This window comes from Bufo gargarizans, chromosome 3 (assembly GCF_014858855.1).
Source record: "Bufo gargarizans isolate SCDJY-AF-19 chromosome 3, ASM1485885v1, whole genome shotgun sequence".
Taxonomy (NCBI): Eukaryota; Metazoa; Chordata; class Amphibia; order Anura; family Bufonidae; genus Bufo; species Bufo gargarizans.
In genome coordinates this window covers 111,811,677-111,833,957 of record NC_058082.1, presented here as the reverse complement: position 1 = coordinate 111,833,957, position 22,281 = coordinate 111,811,677, and the positions used below count along the sequence as shown (strand labels likewise).

At 46.4% G+C, this 22,281-nt stretch overlaps 1 protein-coding gene across 2 annotated transcripts in view; it reads left to right on the top strand.

Moving 5' to 3' along the window:
- MBD6 (methyl-CpG binding domain protein 6) overlaps nucleotides 1–22,281 on the top strand; it is a 70,155-nt gene that overhangs the window by 5,344 nt on the left and 42,530 nt on the right. For both annotated transcript variants that reach the window (XM_044286905.1, XM_044286906.1), the window contains exons 2-5: nucleotides 18,110–18,283; nucleotides 18,930–19,066; nucleotides 20,908–21,010; nucleotides 21,400–21,568. In XM_044286905.1, the coding sequence (XP_044142840.1) occupies nucleotides 18,954–19,066; nucleotides 20,908–21,010; nucleotides 21,400–21,568 (385 nt within the window). In that variant the 5' untranslated portion in view covers nucleotides 18,110–18,283; nucleotides 18,930–18,953. The remainder of the gene's footprint in view (nucleotides 1–18,109; nucleotides 18,284–18,929; nucleotides 19,067–20,907; nucleotides 21,011–21,399; nucleotides 21,569–22,281) is intronic.

Genomic DNA, 22,281 nt, shown 5'->3' with positions numbered 1-22,281 from the left:
GTCTCCCTTTGCAGTGCAAATCAAAGAAATCTTCCCATTTGTGATGATTACATGCTGTGCTCTGTAGTCCGCATTTTTCGCGGGTCGCAGGTGGGGCCGCAAAAGATGCGGACAGCACACCGCGTGATGTCTGCATCCGTAAGTCCATTCTGCAGCCCTAAACAAGGATAGGACATTTGTGAATTAGTGGGAAAAAATAAAAAATATGTCTGCAGGCTCTTGGCCGGTATCCGTCTTTTGCAGATCCGCAATTTGTGGACTGCGAAACAGGCTACAGTCGTGTGCATGAGCCCTTGCTCCCTCATAGGTCTTTGGAGGACATGTATCAATACACAAGACTGTATGCTGGCCGTGCCTGTACAGCGGGTCCACAATACATGGGCATCGGCCTTAAATCTGGAAGATACAGTGATTTACGGATCAGAAGCACTATGGAGAACTTTTGTGGGTTTTCTGTCCGTGCCTCCACACAGCAAAAAAGTTCATGCACTACTTTTTTGCGTTGCGGACAGTAGTCTGCAGACGGCGGTCACATGGTCGATACCCGTGCATTGCAGACCGCATTGTTTTGCATAAGTCAGTGGGATTGGTTGGTTCATTACATTGATTTGACAGGTGTTTTTTTTTTTTTTTTTTTTTTGGGGGAAACCCTTATTATATGACAAATGCCAACACAGTCAGTATAAATAAATGCAAACTTTAGTCGTTCATATTAAATAATGATAAAATGGATCATACAGAGGCGGCTACATATACAGAAACAGTGACAACAAATCCGTATCCTATTAGGTTTAAAGAACCAGAAATTGGTGTCAGAATTATTCTACACATAACGGAATAAAGTGTCGTGTGGATTCCTCCCCCGAGGAGGGGTTGGAGCTATACTGGTCTGTGTTTTAGGCCTCATGCACACGACCGTTGTGTGCATCCGTGGCCGTTGTTCCGTTTTCCGTGACTTTCTGAGGAAAAACCCGGAAAATGCACCGTTGTTCATCCGCGGCCGTGTTTCGTGTCCGTCAATAAAATATGACAAGATCCGTCTGCATAAAAGCTTTTTCAGATCTAAGTTTTCACTTCGTGAAAACTCAGATCCGACAGTATATTCTAACACAGAGACGTTCCCATGGTGATGGGGACGCTTCTAGTTAGAATATACTGCGAACTGTGTACATGACTGTCCCCTGCTGCCTGGCAGCACCTGATCTCTTACAGGGGGCTGTGATCAGCACAATTAACCCCTGAGGTGCCGCACCTGAGGGGTTAATTGTGCGGATCTCAGCCCCTTGTAAGAGATCGGGTGCTGCCAGGCAGCAGGGGGCAGACCCCCCTCCCCAGTTTTAATTTCATTGGTGGCCAGTGCGGGCCCCGGCCCCCCCTCCCCTGTATTAATTTCATTGGTGGCCAGTGCGGGCCCCGGCCCCCCCTCCCCTGTATTAATTTCATTGGTGGCCAGTGCGGCCCCCCCCTCCCCTGTATTTATTTAATTGGTGGCCAGTGCGGCCCCCCCTCCCCCCTATCATTGGTGGCAGCGGAGAGTTCCGATCGGAGTCCCAGTTTAATCGTTCCCATGGTGATGGGGGCGCTTCAAGTTAGAATATACTACGAACTGTGTACATGACTGCCCCCTGCTGCCTGGCAGCACCCGATCTCTTACAGGGGGCTGTGATCCGCACAATTAACCCCTCAGGTGCGGCACCTTCGGATCCGTCTGTATGAAAGTAGCATACAGACATGGATCATTGATGCGGATGACAATCTTGTGTGCATCCGTGTTTTTTCACGGACCCATAGACTTGAATGGGTCCGTGAACCATTGTCCGTCAAAAAAATAGGACAGGTCCTATTTTTTTGACGGACAGGAAACGCGGATCACGGCCGCAGATGAACAACGGTGCATTTTCCGAGTTTTCAACGGACCCATTGAAAGTCAGTGGGTCCGCAGAAAATCACGGAAAACGGAACAACGGCCACGGATGCACACAACGGTCGTGTGCATGAGGCCTTATAGAAATGATGTGAAAACACCAGGAAAAAAACCAAGAGCTACAGCATAATTAACAACAATGCTAGCACCGAAAAACACTTGTGTGTCCTGTGTTTTATATTTCCAATAGAACCTCAACGACCATCTGGAGCTGGTGATTTTACAGCCAAAAAAACACTCACTAAGGGTACTTTCACACTTACAGCAGAGGATTCCGGCAGGCAGTTCCGTCGCCGGATTCAGCAAAACGTATGCAAGCTGATGGCATTTGTCAGACGGATCCGGATCCTGATCCGTCTGACAAATGCATTGAAATGCATTTGTCTCTCCGGTGTCATCCGGTGAAAAACTTATCCGGTATAAATTTCTTTTGCATTTTTTTCCGGATCCGTTTTGCCGGAATACTTAATGACTGATCCGGCACTAATACACTTCAATGTAAATTAATGCCGGCATTCCATCAAGTGTTCAGTATTTTTGGCCAGAGATAAAACTGCAGTATGCTGCGGTATTTCCTCCATCCAAAACGCCGTTCATTGACTGAACTGAAGACATCAAAGGATCCTGAAAGGATTGCTCTCTATTTAGAATGCATTAGGATAAAACTGATCAGTTCTTTTCCAGTATTGAGCCCCTAGAACGGAACTCTATGTCGGAAAAGAAAAACGCTAGTGTGAAAATTGCATAAAAACAGCAGTAAGAAAACTGTGTGAAAGCCCCCTGAGGCTATGTTCGCACAACTAGTGCTCATGCACACGTCCGTTGCCCGGCCGTGTGCACCCCGCATTACGGATGCGGACCCATTCAAGTAGTCTGGAAGGTCCGGTCTCTCTCCGTGCCTCCGCACCACAAAAAAAAAAAAAAAATAGAACATGTTTTATTTTTTTGTGGTGCGGTCGGATCGCTGACCGATTCAAGTTGAATGGGTCTGGATCCATCTGGGGAATCTGCACAGGTGCTGCCCGTGCATTGGGGACCACAAATTGCGGTCCCCAATGCATTGAACGGCCGACCAGCGGAGGTGTGTATGAGGAAAATAAAAAATAATTTTCCCCAGACTCCCAAATTACACCCCCAACCTTCATCAGGCCTCAGATCAGACCCTAATATCGGATCAAAAATAACTAAATGGACTTATTCTTCAACGATGCTCCCTGGTCCTCTCTGGGCCCCCGGTGCACTGTGATGTAATGTTGCCCAGCATCAGTGTGTACAATGTCAGGACGTAGTGAGGACTGCACAGCACCCACAGGTTACCAGGGAGCGGTAAGTACAGCAGCAGTGCGTCACTCACCGTTCCATGCGCCTCCTACATGCTAATGACCAGTTCCATAATAAAAGCGCAAACTAGTATTCGCTTTATAAGGCCCCATGTACACAAATGTATTTTCTTTCCGTGTCCATTCCGTTTTTTTTGTTCCGTATACGGAACCATTTATTTCAATGGGTCTGGAAAAAAAACAGAAGTTACTCTGTAAATTCCGTTTCCGTATTTCCTTTCTGCAAAAAAATAGAACATGTCCTATTATTGTCCACATTACGGACAAGGATAGTACTGCTCTATGAAGGGCCGGCTGTTGCGTTGTGCAAAATACAGAATGCACACGGACGTCATCCTTATTTTTTGGCATACAGTTGTGTGCATGAGGCCTAAGACGCACTCCCACCTTTACACCGCCCCCCCCCCACTTTTTTTTTGGGGGGGGAGGGTCTTATAAAGTGAAAAATACGGTAGGTCCCAGACACACGTCCATATCCGTTTTGCTGTCTGCAAATCTTAGATCTGCAAAACACAGATGTTCTACTTTTTTGCGGAATGGACAAACGCATATGGTTATAAGGGAAAATAATAGCATTCTTAAATACAGAATGCATAGTACAATCGTGCTGGAGGGGTTAAAAAATAAATAATTTAAGTCACCTTAATCCACTTGCTCGCGCAGCCGGCATCTCTTCTGTCTTCTTCTTTGCTGTGTACAGGAAAAGGACATGTGGTGACATCACTCCGGTCATCACATGATCCATCACCATGGTAAAAGATCATGTGATAGACCATGTGATGACCGGAGTGACGTCACCACAGGTCCTTTTCCTGTACACAGCAAAGAAGAAGACAGAAGAGAAGCCGGGCTGCGCGAACAAGTGGATTAAGGTGAGTTACATTTTATTTTTTTTAAACCCCTCCAGCACGATTGTACTAAGCATTCTGTATTAGGAATGCTATTATTTTCCCTTATAACCATGTTATAAGGGAAAATAATAATGATTGGGTCTCCATCCCGATCGTCTCCTAGCAAGCGTGCGTGAAAATTGCACCGCATCTGCACTTGCTTGCGGATGCTTGCGATTTTCACTCAGCCCCATTCACTTCTATGGGGCCTGCGTTGCGTGATAAACGCACAATATAGAGCATGCTGCGATTTTTACTCAACGCATAAGTGATGCATGAAAATCACAGCTCATGTGCACAGCTCCATAGAAATGAATGGGTCTAGATTCAGTGCAGGTGCAATGCGCTCACCTCCCGCATTGCACCCGCGCGGAAATCTCGCCCGTGTGAACTCAGCCTAAGGGTACTTTCACACTTCCGGCAGAGGATTCCGGTAGGCAGTTCCGTCAAAACGTATGCAAACTTATGGCATTTGTCAGATGGATCAGGATCCCGATCCGTATGACAAATGCATTGAAATGCTGGATCCGTCTCTCCAGTGTCATCCGGAAAAACAGATCCAGCATTAATTTTTTTCGCAATTTGTGGAACAGCACGGACAGCCTTTAATATAACTGCCTTAATAGGACAGGTTATATATTTTTTGCGGACCACGGAACAGAGCAACGGATGCGGACAGCACACGGAGGGCTGTCCGCATCTTTTGCGACCCCTTTGAACTGAATCGGTCTGCATCCAAGCCGTCAAAGCTGCGTCTCAGATGCGGACCAAAACAACGGCCGTGTGCATGAGGCCTTAGTACTGGTTTTACAAGAGTTTTCAGCAGCGTTATTGCTGCCAGAAACTCTTCTGAATTATCCCACCCAAGGGCTGGATTAGAAAAACTGGCAAAAACGCTTCTAAAAACCTTTCCAAATCCTTCACTTAAAAACTCCTCTAAAACTGCCACCAAATTACAAATCTGCCAGCAAAAACAGCCTGTCTTCTGCTACTGAGTTTTCTGCTGTGGATTTTAGCCATATGAACCTCAGAGTCCTGAAAGAAAACTCCAAGAGCTACAACATGCTGCGTTTTTTAAAAGAAAGACAAAAGACAAAAACGCTGCCTTTACCCCCGGAGTAAAAAAACATTTGTGTGTCCTGCATTTTATAATTCCCATAGACCTTCAGCAAACATCATATGATGATGTGAGCACAACACAATAGACCCGCACCCGATCAGTGCAGTCGTGGGAATCAGCCCTGAGGGTTAGGCCCATCTTATAAAGTGCTGGCCTATCACAAGCATATGCCATCACTTTATGATTGGTGTGAGGCTTAACCTCTAAAACCATCAAAACCCTGTAAATGTTTGGTCCCCAGCAGTGGTTCATCACTGAACTCCTTTGTGTTGGGAGAACTTGGACGGGAACACTAAATCAGAATTGAGGTACCTTTCTTCCAGAGGTTGGACCCTCATAAACATAAAGTGATGGCACATCCTATTTACATGTGTTATGGTGGTGGGCACTGGTGCCGCATCTTTCACCTTTCTCTTGCAGCTGATGCTTATGGGTCCTTAGGCACCGATTCCACCGCTCCCTCGTTTCTCCTGTCTGCAGACCACGGTCTGCTCCTGTTGGCATAGGTTCTCCCAATGTTGGCAAGAATCGCCGTCTGTGGGTTTATAAGGCACCTTCCCCTGAGCTTTCCTAGTTGCTAGTAACCAGTGAAGGTGTACTGTTCTGTTTGTCTACCTGTGAACCATTCTCTGCCTGTTTACTGACTCGGACCCTCTATTGCCTGTCCTGACCTTAGCCTGTTTACCATATTGATCCTTTGCTGCCTGCCCTGATCTGAGACTTGTTTCAAGGATTTTCACGTGTGCTGCCTACCCTGGCCACTGTCTGTTTCCTGACTGCGAGTATTGCCTGACCCCACTGTGCCTTGCATCGGTGTCTCTGACCCTTGTGAGTCTGATGCCAACTACATCGGGACTGTTCCAGGAGGTAGCGGCCTGGTGGCTTCCTTGCAGCGAAGGCCAGATCTCTGGGGCTAAATGTTGATGACCAGGGGATATGCCGAGAAGCGGCCAGATGAAAAAACGGTTCGCGCAGCAAGATTTATCGAGGTGCATATTTGCAGGGTTGTGGCTGCATCGCTGCCGGTCTCCATTAGGCCTCATGAACGTGTGCACCCCGTAGCCGTGCTGCGGGGCGCAATACAGGAAAACCCACCGTGGGGCAGCCGCAGCGGATCACGGACCCATTCACTTTAATGGGTCCACGATCCGGCCATTCCGCAAAAAGATAGGACATGTTCTATCTTTTTGCGGAACGGAAGTACGGTACAAAACCCCACAGAAGCACTCTGTAGGGCTTCTGTAGGGTTCCGTTCCACACGATTTCGATTTGCGGACCCATTGAAGTAAATGATGGGATGCGGAATGCACACGGAACGGTGCCCGTGTATTGCGGATCCGCAAATGCGGTCCGCCATACGGCCACAGGGCGCACGCTTTCATGTGCAAAAGCTATATAGTGAATGCAGCCAGCAATGCCGGAATGCAGAGAGAGACCTGGCAGGCTGTTCCCTGCCGGAATAGCTTGCCACATCTCTTGAAAATGTGAAACAGGCCTTAACCGTTTGTGCCTCTTTAAAAATAAATAAAATGTTTCCCATAAAACCCCTTTAATAACCCTTTAAGGTAAATTCACGTTTTTCCCCAGATATGCAGAAAAATCTGTGTGTATCACATGCAGATTTTTCCACGGATTTCACCCTTTCCATTGCAAAGAGTATAGTCTGCTCCCGAAAACTCTTTTTGTAGCTATTGTAATGTGTGGATTTTCAGTACAGAATCCTCAATGAAAAGTCCCAAAAATCAGCCAAATCTTTCAGAATCTGCAGCATAGGCCCTGGATGGAGCCTCTGATGCAGATGTGAATGTGGTCTTGCTCTGGCCTATCCGTGGCATTATTCAAACTAAAGTGGTTATGCCCACGTGTGTCTTCCTGAATAATCATAGGATGTTTTCTATGAGAGAATGTGATGGTTAAGGATCCATGTGCCACCCCACAAGGGCCGTGCATGCTGCCTTGGCATATGGTCAGGACTGGCCATAGACCTTACAGGGAAATTTCCCGGTGGGCCGATGCCCGGGGGGCCAGCCACCTAAGCTCTCCTCACCCCCCCCCCCCCTTCCCCCAGCTTAGTAAATTAGGACATGATGCTCTCAGCATTAATTAAAGTAGGAGCATCATGCACTTATGTGCTTGGCCGACGGTCTCAGGTGTCTTCCTGAAGTCAACTATATCGCTGTCCTCAGGACGGTAATACAGTTAAATACTGCAGCAAGGGCAGTAGCATTTTGTGCTGCACTATGGTATTGCTGACCCATTCTCTACTTCTGTTGGCCCTGCCCACTTAGGTGCAAATTAAAAGAAGATGGGACAACATGTCTACAACATGGGGCCACTCTTGGGTTTTTTTCTAGGGACACTTTAAGTTCCCAGTCCGCCCCTGCTTGAACCCAACATGTGCAAGGAATGCTGGAAAATTTCGATCTCTACAATTTTGTATACAGCTCTGGAGATGTACTAGAGGCTGTAGCCCAGGATTCTTAAAAGATAAGAAATGCAAAGTATTTGGTCAACTTTTTTTTTGGAAGATTAATTTTGGATGGAAATAGTTGTGAACAGGAGTTAAAGGGGTTGTCCGGATTTAGAGCTGAACCCGGACATACCTCCATTTTCACCCAGGCAGCCCCCCTGACTTGAGCATCGGAGCAGTTCATGCTCTGATGTTCTCTTTTGCCCTGCGCTAAATCGCGCAGGGCAAAGGCATTTTCAGGAGTTCCGGTGACTAACCAGGCTCTCCGTGGGGCTGCCAGGAAGCCCGGTGACGTCACCGACACTGATGGGCGGGATTTAGCGTTGCCCTAGCCAGTAAAACGTCTAGGGCAGCGCTAAAGCACGCCCATCAGAGCCGGTGACGTCACCGAACACACTGCCGGGCTGAAGCCTCCGTCCGGCAGTGTGTTATTGTAAACAAAAGAGCCCTTGCCCTGCGCGATCCAGTGCAGGGCAAGGAAGCGCATCGGAGAATGAGATGCTCCAATGCTGACATCAGGGGGGCTGCCTGGGTGAAATTATGGATATTTCCGGGTTCAGCAATGAACTCTGATAACCCCTTTAAAGGGAATCTGTCAGTAGTGTTGACTCTGACAGAACTGCTGACAGCTGTAGGTAGGGGCTGGGAAGAACAGGACAAACAAACACATTTTGTAGGAAAAAAAAGTGAATATGAGGTTTTAGGCTATGTTCACATGGCTATGTTCACAGGGTTATTCTTTTTTTCCCCTTTTTTAACCCTGTTCTTTTGTTCATGTGAATTTAGCCTCATTTTACCAGATTCTGCTGCTGCAAGTGCCCTGGAGGCAGTGCTCCTGGGATTGAGCTGCTCCACAGCTCCTCCCCTCTGCTCTGAGTGACAGCCATGGTCTCCTGCAGCGGTCACTCAGAGGGGAGGGGCTGTGGAGCTCCGCCCTTGGGACGTCCAGGAGCAGAACCAGGCAGAATAAAAAAACGACTCCTGATAATGAAAGCTCCACAAAAGGTATGTTTTTCCAGTTCTTCCCAGCAATTAGCCAGTACTGTCAGCAGTTTTGCAAAAAATAAATCCTATACATGGATGTTTTTCTGTGTGATAACTTTTTTTTACATGCCCTTCCATTTATAATTTTTTTTTTTTTTTGTGGATTTACTGAAGTTTTTGCCTCGTTAGCGGTAAAAATGCATCTACTTATTAGTTTTGTCTTTTTTTGTTTTTTAAACATCACAATTGCAGTTTTCCGGGAATAATTTTTATTTATTTTTTTAATTTGTCAAAACCACCAATTATCTCAAAATCGTGGTGCATTAAATGTTTTGTGCTTAAAAATTAGCAGTTTTGGCCTGCTTCTATGGGAGATTTCTTTTTGCCTGGACTCTGGTTCTGCCTTCAAAATTGTCCACTGCCGGTGGGTGAGGTTTAGGTCGTACGCGGCAGCCACAGCATGTGATGCAACTTTAAAGGGGCTGTCCAGTATTTAGAACTTTCCTTTTTTAAATTTGAACTCCAGGCTGGACTAAATCATACTCTTCCGCTCCCCACCACTCTGTTTTGGCTCCATGGGTCTCTTCAGTTGTCTTCTGATACCCATTCTCTAAATGTCCAGACGTACAGACAATTTGTGCCACTGCAGCCTATGATCTTAAGAGACGTGCAGCTTGGGGACATATCATCACTGAGGCCAGTCATTGGCTGCAGCGGCGCACATAACCAGAAGTGTGAACCGACAGAGAAAAGGTATAATAGAAATATTTGGACCCACTCCTAGTTTTAGCTTACAAATACCGATGTAAAAATACTGACCGTGTGAAAGAGGCCTATCTGTCCGGAAGTTTACAGGATGGGGATTGGAAGGGAGCTGGAACGGAGCAGGAGGGTGCAGGAAGTAAAAAATAAAATAAAAAAATACACAGAGCTTGTCAACCCTATCAAGTATACAATAAATTGTATGTCCCAGTGTAAACTGAACTTAATATTTTGACAGTTATATGGGTCATCAGTAGCAGATCAGTGGGGGTCCAGCTCCTTGCACCCCTGACGATCATCTGTTTGAAGGGACTGCGGCCCATCCTCTTCAGTGTTTACCTGTTTGCAGTCTTAGGCCTCATGCACACGGCCGTTGCCGGGCAGTGGCCATATTGCGGCCCGCATACAGCGGGTCCACAATACATGCGCACCGGCCGTGTGCACCCCGCATCATGGATGCAGACCCAGTCAAGTCAATAAAAGCTGCAGTGCGGAACGGAGGCACGGAACCTCACGGAAGATACAAAGTGCTTCCATGGTGTTTCTGTCCGTGCTTCCACACCGCAATAAAATAGAACATGTTTTTTCTTTTTTTCTTTACAATGCGGACGGACCACGGACCCATTCAAGTTGAATGGGTCTCGATCCGTCCCGGCCGCAGCACGGATTTTGCCTGTGCATTGGGGACCGTGTACATGAGGCCTTACTTTGTTGTGGTGGTTCAGTGTAATTAGAGCTGTTCCATCCCATTCAATTGAATGGGGGAGTAAGGCTGCGTTCACACTTGTGTCCACATTCCAGCAGGCTATTCCGTTAGCCTGTTCCAGCATAAATGCCGGCTGTCGGCTTGACAAAAAACGCTGCATGCAGCCGTATTTGTCCTGCCGAACCCTGACATTTATGCCGGAAAAGCAAAAAAAAAAAAAATGGATGACATCCGTGTAACATCACATTGCAACAGTTTTTTTTTTTTTTTTTTTTGCGGATCCATTGTAAGAATGCCTGTCCTTGTCCGCAAAATGGACAAAAATACGATATATACTATTTTTTGAAGGGACTGGACATATGGGAACAGAAAGCACACGGAGTCCTTTCCTTTTTTGCGGACCTATTGAAGGGAATGGTTCCGCATACGGACCTGTAAAAAACGGAATGGAGAAAGAAATATGTTGTAGTGCATGAGCCCTTATACAGTGAGCGCTGGTAGGTTGATGCTTAGACCGATCCGGCTACTTGAATCCAAACGTAACTGTGAACGGGGGCTAAGCTATCATTTCAATGCTTCGCCCCTTCCTAGTAAATGGCATGCAGGTAAACAGTGGAGAGGATGCAGTGCCAGGAGTCGGACTCCCATCATCTGATATATGATGATCTATCCTGAGGATGAGTCATCAATATCATGTAAGCAGACAACCGGTAAAACCTATGCAGGTAGGGTTACCCAGTCCAGCTGTCAGGGAATTACGTGTCCTCATCCCCTAATCACAGTGTCCTAATAGAAATTGAATCTCTCCCGAACTCTGGGATATATATATATATATATATATATATATATATATATATATATATATATATCTCTATCACAGTCACCTGGTGTTCTTGCAATATTGGACTTGTAGGCTCTACCCTTACCAGGCAGTGAGATTGGGATCTGACCTCTGTGGTCAGTCGTGATGTTAGCAGTTTTGGGCTTTTCTGCAGCACTGTACAACAGCCCCTGTCCTCGTTAGGGTTCATAATGCTACTCCATATTAACAGTTCCAAGTTAACCTATTGCTATGTCTTTAAAGTGTGGGGGGAAGGGGATGCAGTACCTGGAGGAAGCCTGTACTATTAGAGAATACTTACCTTCCAAGGTAAGTAATTCTCCTGTCCCCGTACAGCGCTCTCTGCTGCCACCAGTGATTGCAGGCAAGCATATATAAGACACAGAGCATTAGCAAAATCGCTGCATTCCTAGGGGAACACACTGACCCCAATGACTGCTTATGACATATTAATGCCAGACCCCCTGTGCGATAAAACAGCAGCATAGTACATGTACACGTTTCCGATTTGCGGACAAGATTAGGCATTTTCTATTATAGTGCTGGCGATGTGCGGTCCGCAAATTGCGGAATGCACATTGCCAGTGTCCATGTTTTGCAGATCTGCAAAACACTTACGGACGTGTGAATGGACCCTAAAGAGTATTTTTTAGCAGAATCGAGCCTATTAAACCAGGCATGCCGCCTGATGGTGTTTATCCTGTGGATTCAAATGATACCTTATTTATGTCTCTACGTGCGGCGTTTGCAAGAAATGAACGTTTTTCTTTAATATGCAGATGCGGTCGTTGGAGAACCAAGAGGCTGGCTGGGGCTCTCGGAGCACCATATTGTCAGCAATGGCCACTCCACCCTTTCCCCTCAATGGACAGGGCCAGACATCTCACCTGGCCCTGTATTTTTTTACCTGCATTGTAGTTCCGGGTACTTGCGCATGTGCAGAGAATCTGCTACTGCAGCAGTGCTGATACCTACTGTGCATGTGCTAACGATGTCGGTGTAAAGGCTGAAGTGGAGATGCTGGCTTTGGACAGAGGAGTCGAATAGATCCTCTGAGCACCTCTGCTCAATTCTTCCAAAATGATTTTTTAGTAATTCAATTTTTTATTGAAGACTTTGCAGTATAATAACAATATAATGCAATGTAGAAGTAACTTGCACAACTAAGTATTAAAAATAATTTTTTAATACATCTAACAGTGATCATTGCAAGATCTGAGTGTTGATTGTACAGCAGAACATTTTCAGGTTCATGTAAATGACCTTTTGAAGAACCGTGCGAGGACGGCTGGCACCTCTCCAAAGTTCAGCCCGATGAGAGGGGCAGGAACAAACAGCATTAACTTCCATTTGATTAAAACTCTTTGCCGGGATAAAATCAGTGTAAATGTCAACTTTAATCCAACTCAGAGACTCACATCATATGAGACATTACAGGCGAGGCGAGGAATCGGTGGTCGGGGTAGAGCCGTATTTATTACTGTGTGTCCCGGGTCATAGTCCTAATACAGAACCTACCACATCCATCAGGTTTGCCACCAGCCTTTTTAATAAGATGCTTTTTATCCATGTGACTTCATTGTGATCTGTGACCTTATGTCTATACAATTTAAAGGGGTTGTATCACTTTAACAAGTGGCATTTAGCATAATACAAGGCACTTACTAATGTATTGTTATTATCTATATTGCCCCCTTTGCTCACCTGAATCATTTTTCTATCACATTATACACTGAGTGTATCCATGGTTACGACCACCCTGTAATCCATCAGAGGTGGCTGTGTTAGCACACTATAGGAAAAGGCAGACTCCTTTTCCTATAGTATACAAGCAGGACGACCGCTGACGGATTTCAGGGTGGTTGTAACCATGGAAATAAGGGGGGGGGGGGGAAGCAGCAGCAAACACTATAAAATAATACTCGCCACTAAAGATGAGCGAATTTCATATTTTGAAATTCATTCACGCTTTGTTTACTGGTAAAAGGTGAATTGTCTTATGGATTCCGTTGCCACGGACCATAACGCAATTCTATGACGGAATGCATAACCTTTAGAGGCATTCCGTTATTCATTCTGTCATAATAGAAGTCTATGGGCTGCAAAACGGATCCATCCAGTTTAGGTTATGTAGGAGAGGACTCCCCTGCATAACGGAAACCGGACGGATCCGTTATGCAGCCCATAGACTTCTATTATGACGGAATGAATAACGGAATGCCTCTAAAGGTTATGCATTCCGTCACAGAATTGCGTTATGATCCGTGGCAACAGAATCCATAACGCAATTCACCTTTTAGCAGTAAACGAAGCGTGAATGAATTTCATAACCTGAAATTCGCCCATCTCTACTCTCCCCCTCAATCCAGTGCAGACGCCCCTGCAGGACCAGCAGTCCGTATATCCAGGTGGTCAGTACGTTCTCCATGCAGTGTGTGGCACCACCACTAGCGGCTCTGCTCATTGATGTCAGTAGTACTGCACGTAATATGTCATTTTTCTTTATTAGAAAATAGTGTGGCCTTTATTATTTTATTTGAAAAAATATACTTTTGGGGGTCTGTTGTATAGTAACAGCCCAGGTAGCACCAAGGTGACCACCATATCTGTGCTCAGTGCCAAGGTACCTCCACATGGTATGTCAATCCAGTGTTAAAAAAATCCACATTGAATCAAAATCTGAGGATTTTGTTGGGGATTTCACCCTTGTGAATCGAAAAGGCAGAATGGAATGACATGCAGCAGATTTAAAGGGGTTGTTTCATTTCAGCAAATAGCATTTATCATGTAGAGAACGTTAATACCAGGGACTTGCTAATGTGATGCGATTGTCCATATTGCTTCCTTTGGTGGCTGGATACATTTTTTTCCATCACATTATACACTGCTCGTTTCCATGGTTACGGCCACCCTGCAATCCAGCAGCGGTGGCCGTGCTTGCACTCTATAGGAAAAAGCACTCCCATGGTCCTGGCCACCAGAGAGGCTGGCGCTTTTTCAAGCACGACCAGTGCTGCTGGATTGCAGGGTGGTCGTAACCATGGAAACGAGCAGTGTATAATGGGATGGAAAAATTAATCCAGCCAGTAAAGGAGACAATATGGACAATCACAATACACTAATAACTTTCTCTACATGATAAATGCCACTTGCTGAAGTGACTCAACCCCTTTAATACCTGGACCACAGGTCATTTTCTGTGCAGTGTGTGGTTGAGATGTCATAAAACCTCACCCACTCTGATGCTGATGTTAGACCCTGTTCACATATTCCGCTGCCTGAACCCCTCTGGTTTCTGCTGTGGTGTCTCAGCTTGCATGTCGCACATACTGCATTGAATGGCGCTGACGCACAAGCGGACACCTTCTGCGGTTTCCAGCAGCATCCTCCCGGACAAAAAAAGGATACGTGCCTTCTTGTCACAGCCGCGTGGACTGCATTGAGAGCAGTGGGAGGCCGAGGTTTGTGGTGCAGAGTCCAACGGCGGATAACGTCCATGTGAATGAGGCCTGATGCTGCAGATTTTTCATGTGCATTTCTGCAAACATACCCTTAAGAGTTTTTTTTATGTAGCTAAGGAACAAGCAGTACATCCATTACTAATGAAATGAAGTAGCCACATGTAATACTTCTCTCCAGTCTTATGAGTCACACTGCAGCGCCAAGCAATGAAATTCCGGTAAGTCCCTGATACATTGGGGAGGAATATATAGCTGCTGGAAACTGCAAGATGATTAGAACGTAAGTAGATTTTTACTAGAAATAAGAACAGACATATCAATCCTTAAAGGGGTTTTTCCGAGACTTAAATAACTGATGACCTATCCTCTGGATAGATCATCAGTATCTGATCCATGGGGGTTCAACACTCCGGAGCCCCGCTTTTCAGCTGTTTGAGAAGGTGCCAGTGCTCTGGTGAGCGCCGCGCCCTTCTCTCGGATTTCCTTAGGCAGAGTGACAACACGCTAATCAGTCACATTGCCTAGGCGCAGCTCAGCCCCATAGAAATTAATGGCACAGCCGCTATACGATGTACGGTGCTGGGCTTGGTGAGCTGAGGGAGGGCTGCGGGGCTCACAGGAGCACCTCTGATTCCTCAAACAGCTGATGGGTGTCGGACCCTCACTGATCAGATACTGATGATAGGTCACCAATATAAAATTCCCAGAAAACCCTTAACTATTAAATGAGAGATTTATGGGGTGTTTATAAGTGAAATATCCCTTTCAGATTGCCTGCAGGGTTTAAAAGAGTTATCAAGTGTGTAAGCAAATGCTCTCAAATACTTCATAGACCATCAATTTAAAAAAAATCTAGATAGTCCTTCAAAGTGTTTCCCAGGATGTTTAGGGTCCATTCACACGTCCGTTCTTTCTTTCCTGATCTGTTCCGTTTTTTTGTGGAACAGATCTGGACCAGTTCTGTACCCATTCATTTTCAATGGGTCCTGAAAAAAAATCTGACATTCATTTTCAATGGGTCCCATTTTTAGGACCCATTGAAAATGAATGGGTACAGAACTGATCCAGATCTGTTCCGCAAAAAAACGGAACAGATCAGGAAAGAAACAACGGACGTGTGAATGGACCCTAATACTGATGGCCTATCCTCAGGGTAGGCCAACAGTATCTGGCAGGGGTCTGGCCCCCTCACCGATCAGTGACGAAACTACCCAGCTCTGTGGATTGTGCAGTGACTTTCATGAGCGTCCCCACCTGCCATTAGCTGCGAGACCCCCCCCCCATCCGTGTGCAGGTAGAAGCAACAGCAGCGGTGCGGGGTAAGTATATCACCTATGAGGGACCCGACACATAGGGGGGGATGTTTCAGAAATCGGACAACTCCTTTAAGACCAGCTTCACATCGTGGCAATTTTATTTATTTACCAGTATTTTTGGATCCAATATGAAGCTTTGTCATTCACTAGAATATGGCAGTAAAGGCCCATTTACAGGGGGCAATTGAGGCAATTCTTCGGAACGTACCACTGTAAATGCGCAGCTGTTCGCCTGACAAGCTAGCCTGTCTGTTGGGTGTTTGCAACTTTTGTGCTGCCCCAGTTTATTGGCAGCATATCGCCTGTGTAAAGTGCAGCTGACAAATGATGACACCGTATGGGGAAAAACGGAGTAGCGATCATTCATCCCTGTAATGAAGTGATGGTTGCTTGATATAAATGAATGTTTGCTCTATAGGCCCATGTACATGCTCCCTAAGGCCTCTTTCACACGCACGATACGGATTGGCTCCGGATGCGTTCAGTGAAACTCGCACCATTTTGCAAGCAACTTCAGTCAGTTTTGTCTGCGATTGCGCTCAGTTTTTTACGTGCGGGTGCAGTGCGTTTTGATGCTTTTTTCACGTGTCTGATAAAAAAAACTGTAGGTTTGCAAACAGCATCTCTTAGCAGTCATCGGTGAAAAACACACTGCATCCGCACCTGCGTCCGGATGCAATGCGTTTTTCACTGACACCCCATTCACTTCTATGGGGCCAGGGCTGCGTGAAAAACGCAGAACTGATGTGTGAAAAATAACGCTCATGTACACAAACCCACTGAAATGAATGGGTCAGGATTCAGCACGGGTGCTATGGTTCACGTCGCGCATCGAACCCGCTCAGAAAACTTGCTTGTGTGAAAGGGGCCTAAGGTTATGGATTACCACGGTAGTCGATACAATAAAAAAAAAAACGGGATACCCACTCTGGTCTGGAGTCCAAAAGGACACTTTTTTTGCAATCATTATGTGAATGGGTCTGAATAAACCCTCTTTCTATATCGGTTCCTGTAAAAGTTTTCTAGAAAGGGTCCCACAGAAGTAGATCAGTAGACAGCTAATGGCCACAAAGCCACCGGTCCACCCGCTGGCACTACCACCGCTGCGGAGCCTTGGCATCCTGCACTCACTTGCTGTAAGTGATACTTTGCAAATGTCACTTGAAGGAAGAGAAATTCCTGCACATCCTTCTCTGTGTCCTTTTGCATCATTTCCCAGTACTACCACCTCCATTAACGTCCATGCCAAGATGTGGTGTGAAAGTGAAACCCCCGAAGACTGTCTGAAGTAAAGGTAAGAAATTCCTCTGGCTGACGAAGGGTTAATTCCGGCTGACCCCCTCCTTCCCGACTCCTCCTCCAAATGCCTCTTCTGTCTTGTGGGAATGACTGCTATTCTTCCTGAGGGTAATAAATATCAATTTACTGGCTGGCAGGCTCTTTGTCCTGGGTATTTCATCTGGTTGGAGGCGAGAGAGTGTGGAGGATGCTCTTCCCCCTCATCCACTCCCAGCCGTGTCTCTGCAGTCACACTCCGCACCGACATAAGCACCTTACTATCGCCGCCAACACCAATATGGCAGCCGAATCAGCCCCGGGCTCTCAGCCCGAGTCCACGATACAGGCTCCTGCCCGGATGTTTCTGCAGGGGGGTGTAATGGAGACCTGCCGGTAATCCGATGGCTGAGGGCAGAGGGAGGTTATCGCATGCAGTTCTGCGTATGGCTGCTTCCAGAGCCATGTGATGATGATACTGAGGCTGCCGCCTGCATAGCCTTGTATAGAGGAGTCCTAGGTAGCAACCCTGCCACCAAATGCAGCCTTAGAGGGTGAGTATTGAGTCAGTGAAAATGGTTTGTCCTGCAGAGCTGCTGGCCTCACGCAGGACTACAGTTCTTTTCATGATGGCGAGCGGCCCCTGTGGGCTGTCGTGAACTTTAGGATAGATCCCAGCTATTTTATAGCATGAGTGACTTCCTAATACTGAATGGGTCCACATCCATTCCGCAATATCCGGAACGGGTGCGGACCCGTTTATTCTCAATGGGGCTATGTGCTCTCCGCATTTCCGGAGCGCGGCCCCAATCTTCCAGTCCGCAGCTCCAGAAAAAAAATAGAGCATGTCCTAATCTTGTCCGCAATTGCGGACAAGAATAGGCAGTTCTATGGGGGGGGTTCCGCAATACACCACGGACGTGTGAATGGACCCTAAATGGTATAAAGTACATGCATTCTTCAGATCTTTGTAGCTTTTTTTTTATTTGATTTTTAATTTTCCACTTAATTTTTTTACAGAAAAAATGGAACTCTAGCAATTCTTGTGCCGTCATCTCGCAGCTCTGAAGGAACACTAAGGGAGCAGGTGAAGAGTACCTAACTCTGCCTCTTCCCACCACACAGTGACTGCGCCATGCCGGGCTGTGAGGATCGCATGCAGACCTAACGCCCATACTGTGCCGCGATGAGCAGGTAGGGTTCTTCACAAGTGCACGATTTCATGCCACAATGACACTCAAATCCTTCAGCAGCTATGGATTTGAGAACAATACTTCCATGTGCTGACGGTGGACAAACCCTTATGCATGACCGAGTGGAGCAGTCAGGACACATTCCTGCCTGGATGAAGGTTCACAACTATGGCAGATGACATTACGGTGGGACATTTCCTTAATAAAGTCAATTGTTTTCCGCCTGGTCACAAAACATAAGTGGTGTGTCCGCTGACAAGTGACAATCTTAAAAGACTTGTCTGGTGGGGTAAAACTTTTTAGAAAATGGGCAGAATGGTTTTAAAATAACAGAAGAGGCATTACTTACCTCACAGTCTTTCTCCTACCGTTCTAGCACTTACCTGGTCCCCGCCGGTCCCGTCTCGACACAACGGAAATGGCAGCTCGGCCAGTAATTAGCTGAGCGGGCTTTTCTTGTGTCAAGATGGGACCAGGAAGTGAAGAGTGGCACGGGATAGGTGTGATGACCAATGTCTTTTTTTATGAATACATTTTTTTTAACCCATTCTGCCGAGTGGATAACCACTTTATATATACATTTGACTGGTTGTCACAGTAAGTAACTGTCTGGAGTTGGTTTGTGATGTTAATATTTGGTACGGTAGGTACAAGAGAGAAGAGAGAACAAAATGAATGGCGGCAGCGAAAGTGGAGGAGGAGATAACTATGGAGGGGGCCCGATGGTCCAGGTGCCCATTGGTTGGCAAAGGAGGGTGGAGCCAAGCACCGTGGTCTATATCAGGTAAGTTCCTCTCAAAACGTTAATAACGTATTGCAGCGTTTGGGGCATGTTCTGTATGTAAATTGCTCAGGGGTGTATAACATACCGTATTTTTCGCCGTATAAGACGCACCGGCGTATAAGACGCACCTAGGTTTTTGGGGAGGAAAATAAGAAAAAAAATATTTTTAACCAAAAGGTGTGCTGTGGGTTTGGTGGGTTTGGAACTAGGTGGTCTGTGGATGGCACTATTACTGGGGATCTGTGGATGACGGACACTGTTATGGGGGGATCTGTGGATGACGGACACTGTTATGGGGGATCTGTGGATGACGGACACTGTTATGGGGGGATCTGTAGATGACGGACACTGTTATGGGGGGATCTGTGGATGACTGACACTGTTATAGGGGGATCTGTGGATGACGGACACTTATGGGGGGATCTGTGGATGACGGACACTGTTATGGGGGGAACTGTGGATGACGGACACTGTTAGGGGGGAACTGTGGATGACAGACACTGTTATGGGGGGATCTGTGGCTTTCACTGTTACAGGGGGATCTGTGGCTGGCACTGTTACAGGGGGGGATCTGTGGATGGCACTGTTATACATGTGTCATCCACAGACCCTCCCAGCCCATAACTGTGCCATCCACAGATCCCCCGCCGCTCCTGTATACTAATATAATATGTCTTATTCAATTAATAGTTATTAAATATGCCTCTTTATTCCTAAAAGTACCTTAAATCCTAAGCGCTTCAGTACAATGCCGGCAGGCCGGGCGGCCGGCGCGGCGCGTCACTCACTGACGTCACTTGCCTGCGCCGCCTGCTTCATTCATAAAGTAGGCGGCGCAGGCACGTGACATCAGGGAGTTACGCTGCCGCCCGCCCGGCCTGCATTGTACGGATGAGCTTAGGATTTAAGGTACTATTAGGCATAAAGGGGCATATTTAATAACCATTCATTGAATATGACATATTTTATTAGTATACAGGAGCGGCGGGGCGGGGCTATAGTACAGTGACTGCACCGCCCCGCCGCTATTGCCGGCCCCAGCTCCTCCTCCCAGTCCCTCCCCGAGTCCTCGCTCTCTTTACATCGCTGCCAGCGATGTAAAACTGACTGCATTCGCCGTATAAGACGCAGGGGCATTTCTCCCCCATTTTGGGGGAAGAAAAAGTGCGTCTTATACGGCGAAAAATACGGTACTTTACATATACTACAAAAGGAATGTAGATATAAGAAGGATACAGTGTGACATGTTCTTTATCTACTACTTTATTACTGTTTTATTACCAGCGTCTACATTTTTATACTTTTATGGGGTAAAGAAAAAAAAAAAAAAAAAAGATTTTTGCCAGCAGAATTTGGCACAGATTCCATGTAGTAAAGCCTCCGACAGTTCTCAATGGGTGGTCATGGCGCGCTGTCGGATGGACGCCACCAGAAACCATGGCTAGTGTCCCCTTACAGTTTAGCGCCCTTCTATGCGACTGTTCAGTGACTTTTATTTTTAGTTGTTACTACAGTAATAAGTCGAAGTGCAATTCTGGGTCCACAAAGTGATGATAATTCAAATCTTTAAAAAAAAATGTTTCTTTCCGTTCTGCTCCATCATAGGAATGGAGCAACCAAAATATCAGCAGTGCCAGATCTGTTGCATGACAGACATTAACGGTGCTCAGCAACCCCACTGTCTGTACTGGGGACCATCGTTAACCAGTCAGAAGACCACAGCGTCCTGCACCTTTGTGTCTGGCATTTTTAACACAACTTGTAATGGAGCTCCATTGCGGATGTGAACATGGCCTTAATCATGTTGGTCATTTTGGTGATTTGTCTGTATTGTGTTGCAGTCCCAGTGGTACAATTCTTACCTCTATGGATCAGTTGCGGACTTACCTAGTAACTGATGGAACTTGTAAGTGTGGGCTGGAGTGTCCCCTGAACATCTATAAGGTGAGTATTTTGCATGCCAAGATATGTTCACATCTGCATCAGAAAATAACTTTCCTGGCAAAAGTGATGACATAGCCCAGTGTTATGTAGGTGTAGCTGCACCTTCCTGTTCACTATGTCTCACCTGCATGTTTAATTTTCCTCTTTCTGATCATTGCTATTATTTTTTTTTATATCTTTATGTATGTCGATTAATTGATTGAAACAAAATAAGGAAGACCAAAGCTCCTTTTTGCTACCAGTGAACCGTTTTCTTGTTCCCATACTTGTAAATATCCCTTTTTACTAAATGGTCTGCCCAGTCCAACATCTGGGGTATGGCGTCTGTTATAATCTTCATCTTCTGAGTCCAGTGGGTGGGTGATGCATCTTGTTTTTATCTCCTCCAGGTTTTTAACTTTGACCCAAGAGCAGTGGTTAAACGGCGCAGTGCGGAGGACGTGAAAGCTGAAGAGGACATGACCAAACTCTGCAACCATCGTAGGAAAATTGTAGCCCTTGCAGCTCTGTATAAAAGCATTGAGAGTACACCCCTTGCACTACAAAGTCAAGCTGCTGGTAAATGAGAATTTGTCTCATTGTAGTGTCTTCTGTTTTGATCCCATAAAAATGTATACACTTTTTATTCTTTAGTCTTGCGGGTTAAACGGTTTTCTGAGACTTAAAGGGGTTGTCCGAGTTCAGAGCTGAACCCAGACATATCCCCTTCTTCACCCTGGCAGCCCCTCTGAGATGAGGGGCTGCCTGAATCGAGCAAGGGCTTTTTCTGCAGATCTGGCGACGTACTAGGTCTCTGCTAGGCAGAGTCTTCCACCTAGCACTGTTCCTGGTGACGCCACTGGCACTAGTGGACGGGCTTTAGCTCTGCCCTAGCCTGTAAAACAGGCTAGGGCAGCACTACAGCCCACCCATTAGTGCCAGTGACGTCACTGGCAACACTGCTAGGCAGAAGACTCTGCCTAGCAGTGTAATAATGTAAACAAAAAAGCCCTTACCCTGCGCGATACAGCGCAGGGCAAGCAAGAGCATCAGAGCCATGAAATGCTCCAATGCTCATCTCGGAGGGGCTCCCTGGGTGAAAAAGGGGATATGTCCGGGTTCAGCTCTGAACCCAGACAACCCCTTTAAAAGGGGTTGTTCAGAATTATTTTTTCTATTTGCACCTATATACCTGTGCACCAATACCTGTGGAGAAATCCATACTCGACTGCTCCCTGCAGCGTCGTTCTCGCTCCCTGCCTCTCTACTCTTGTCTTCTGGTTCCTGTCTGT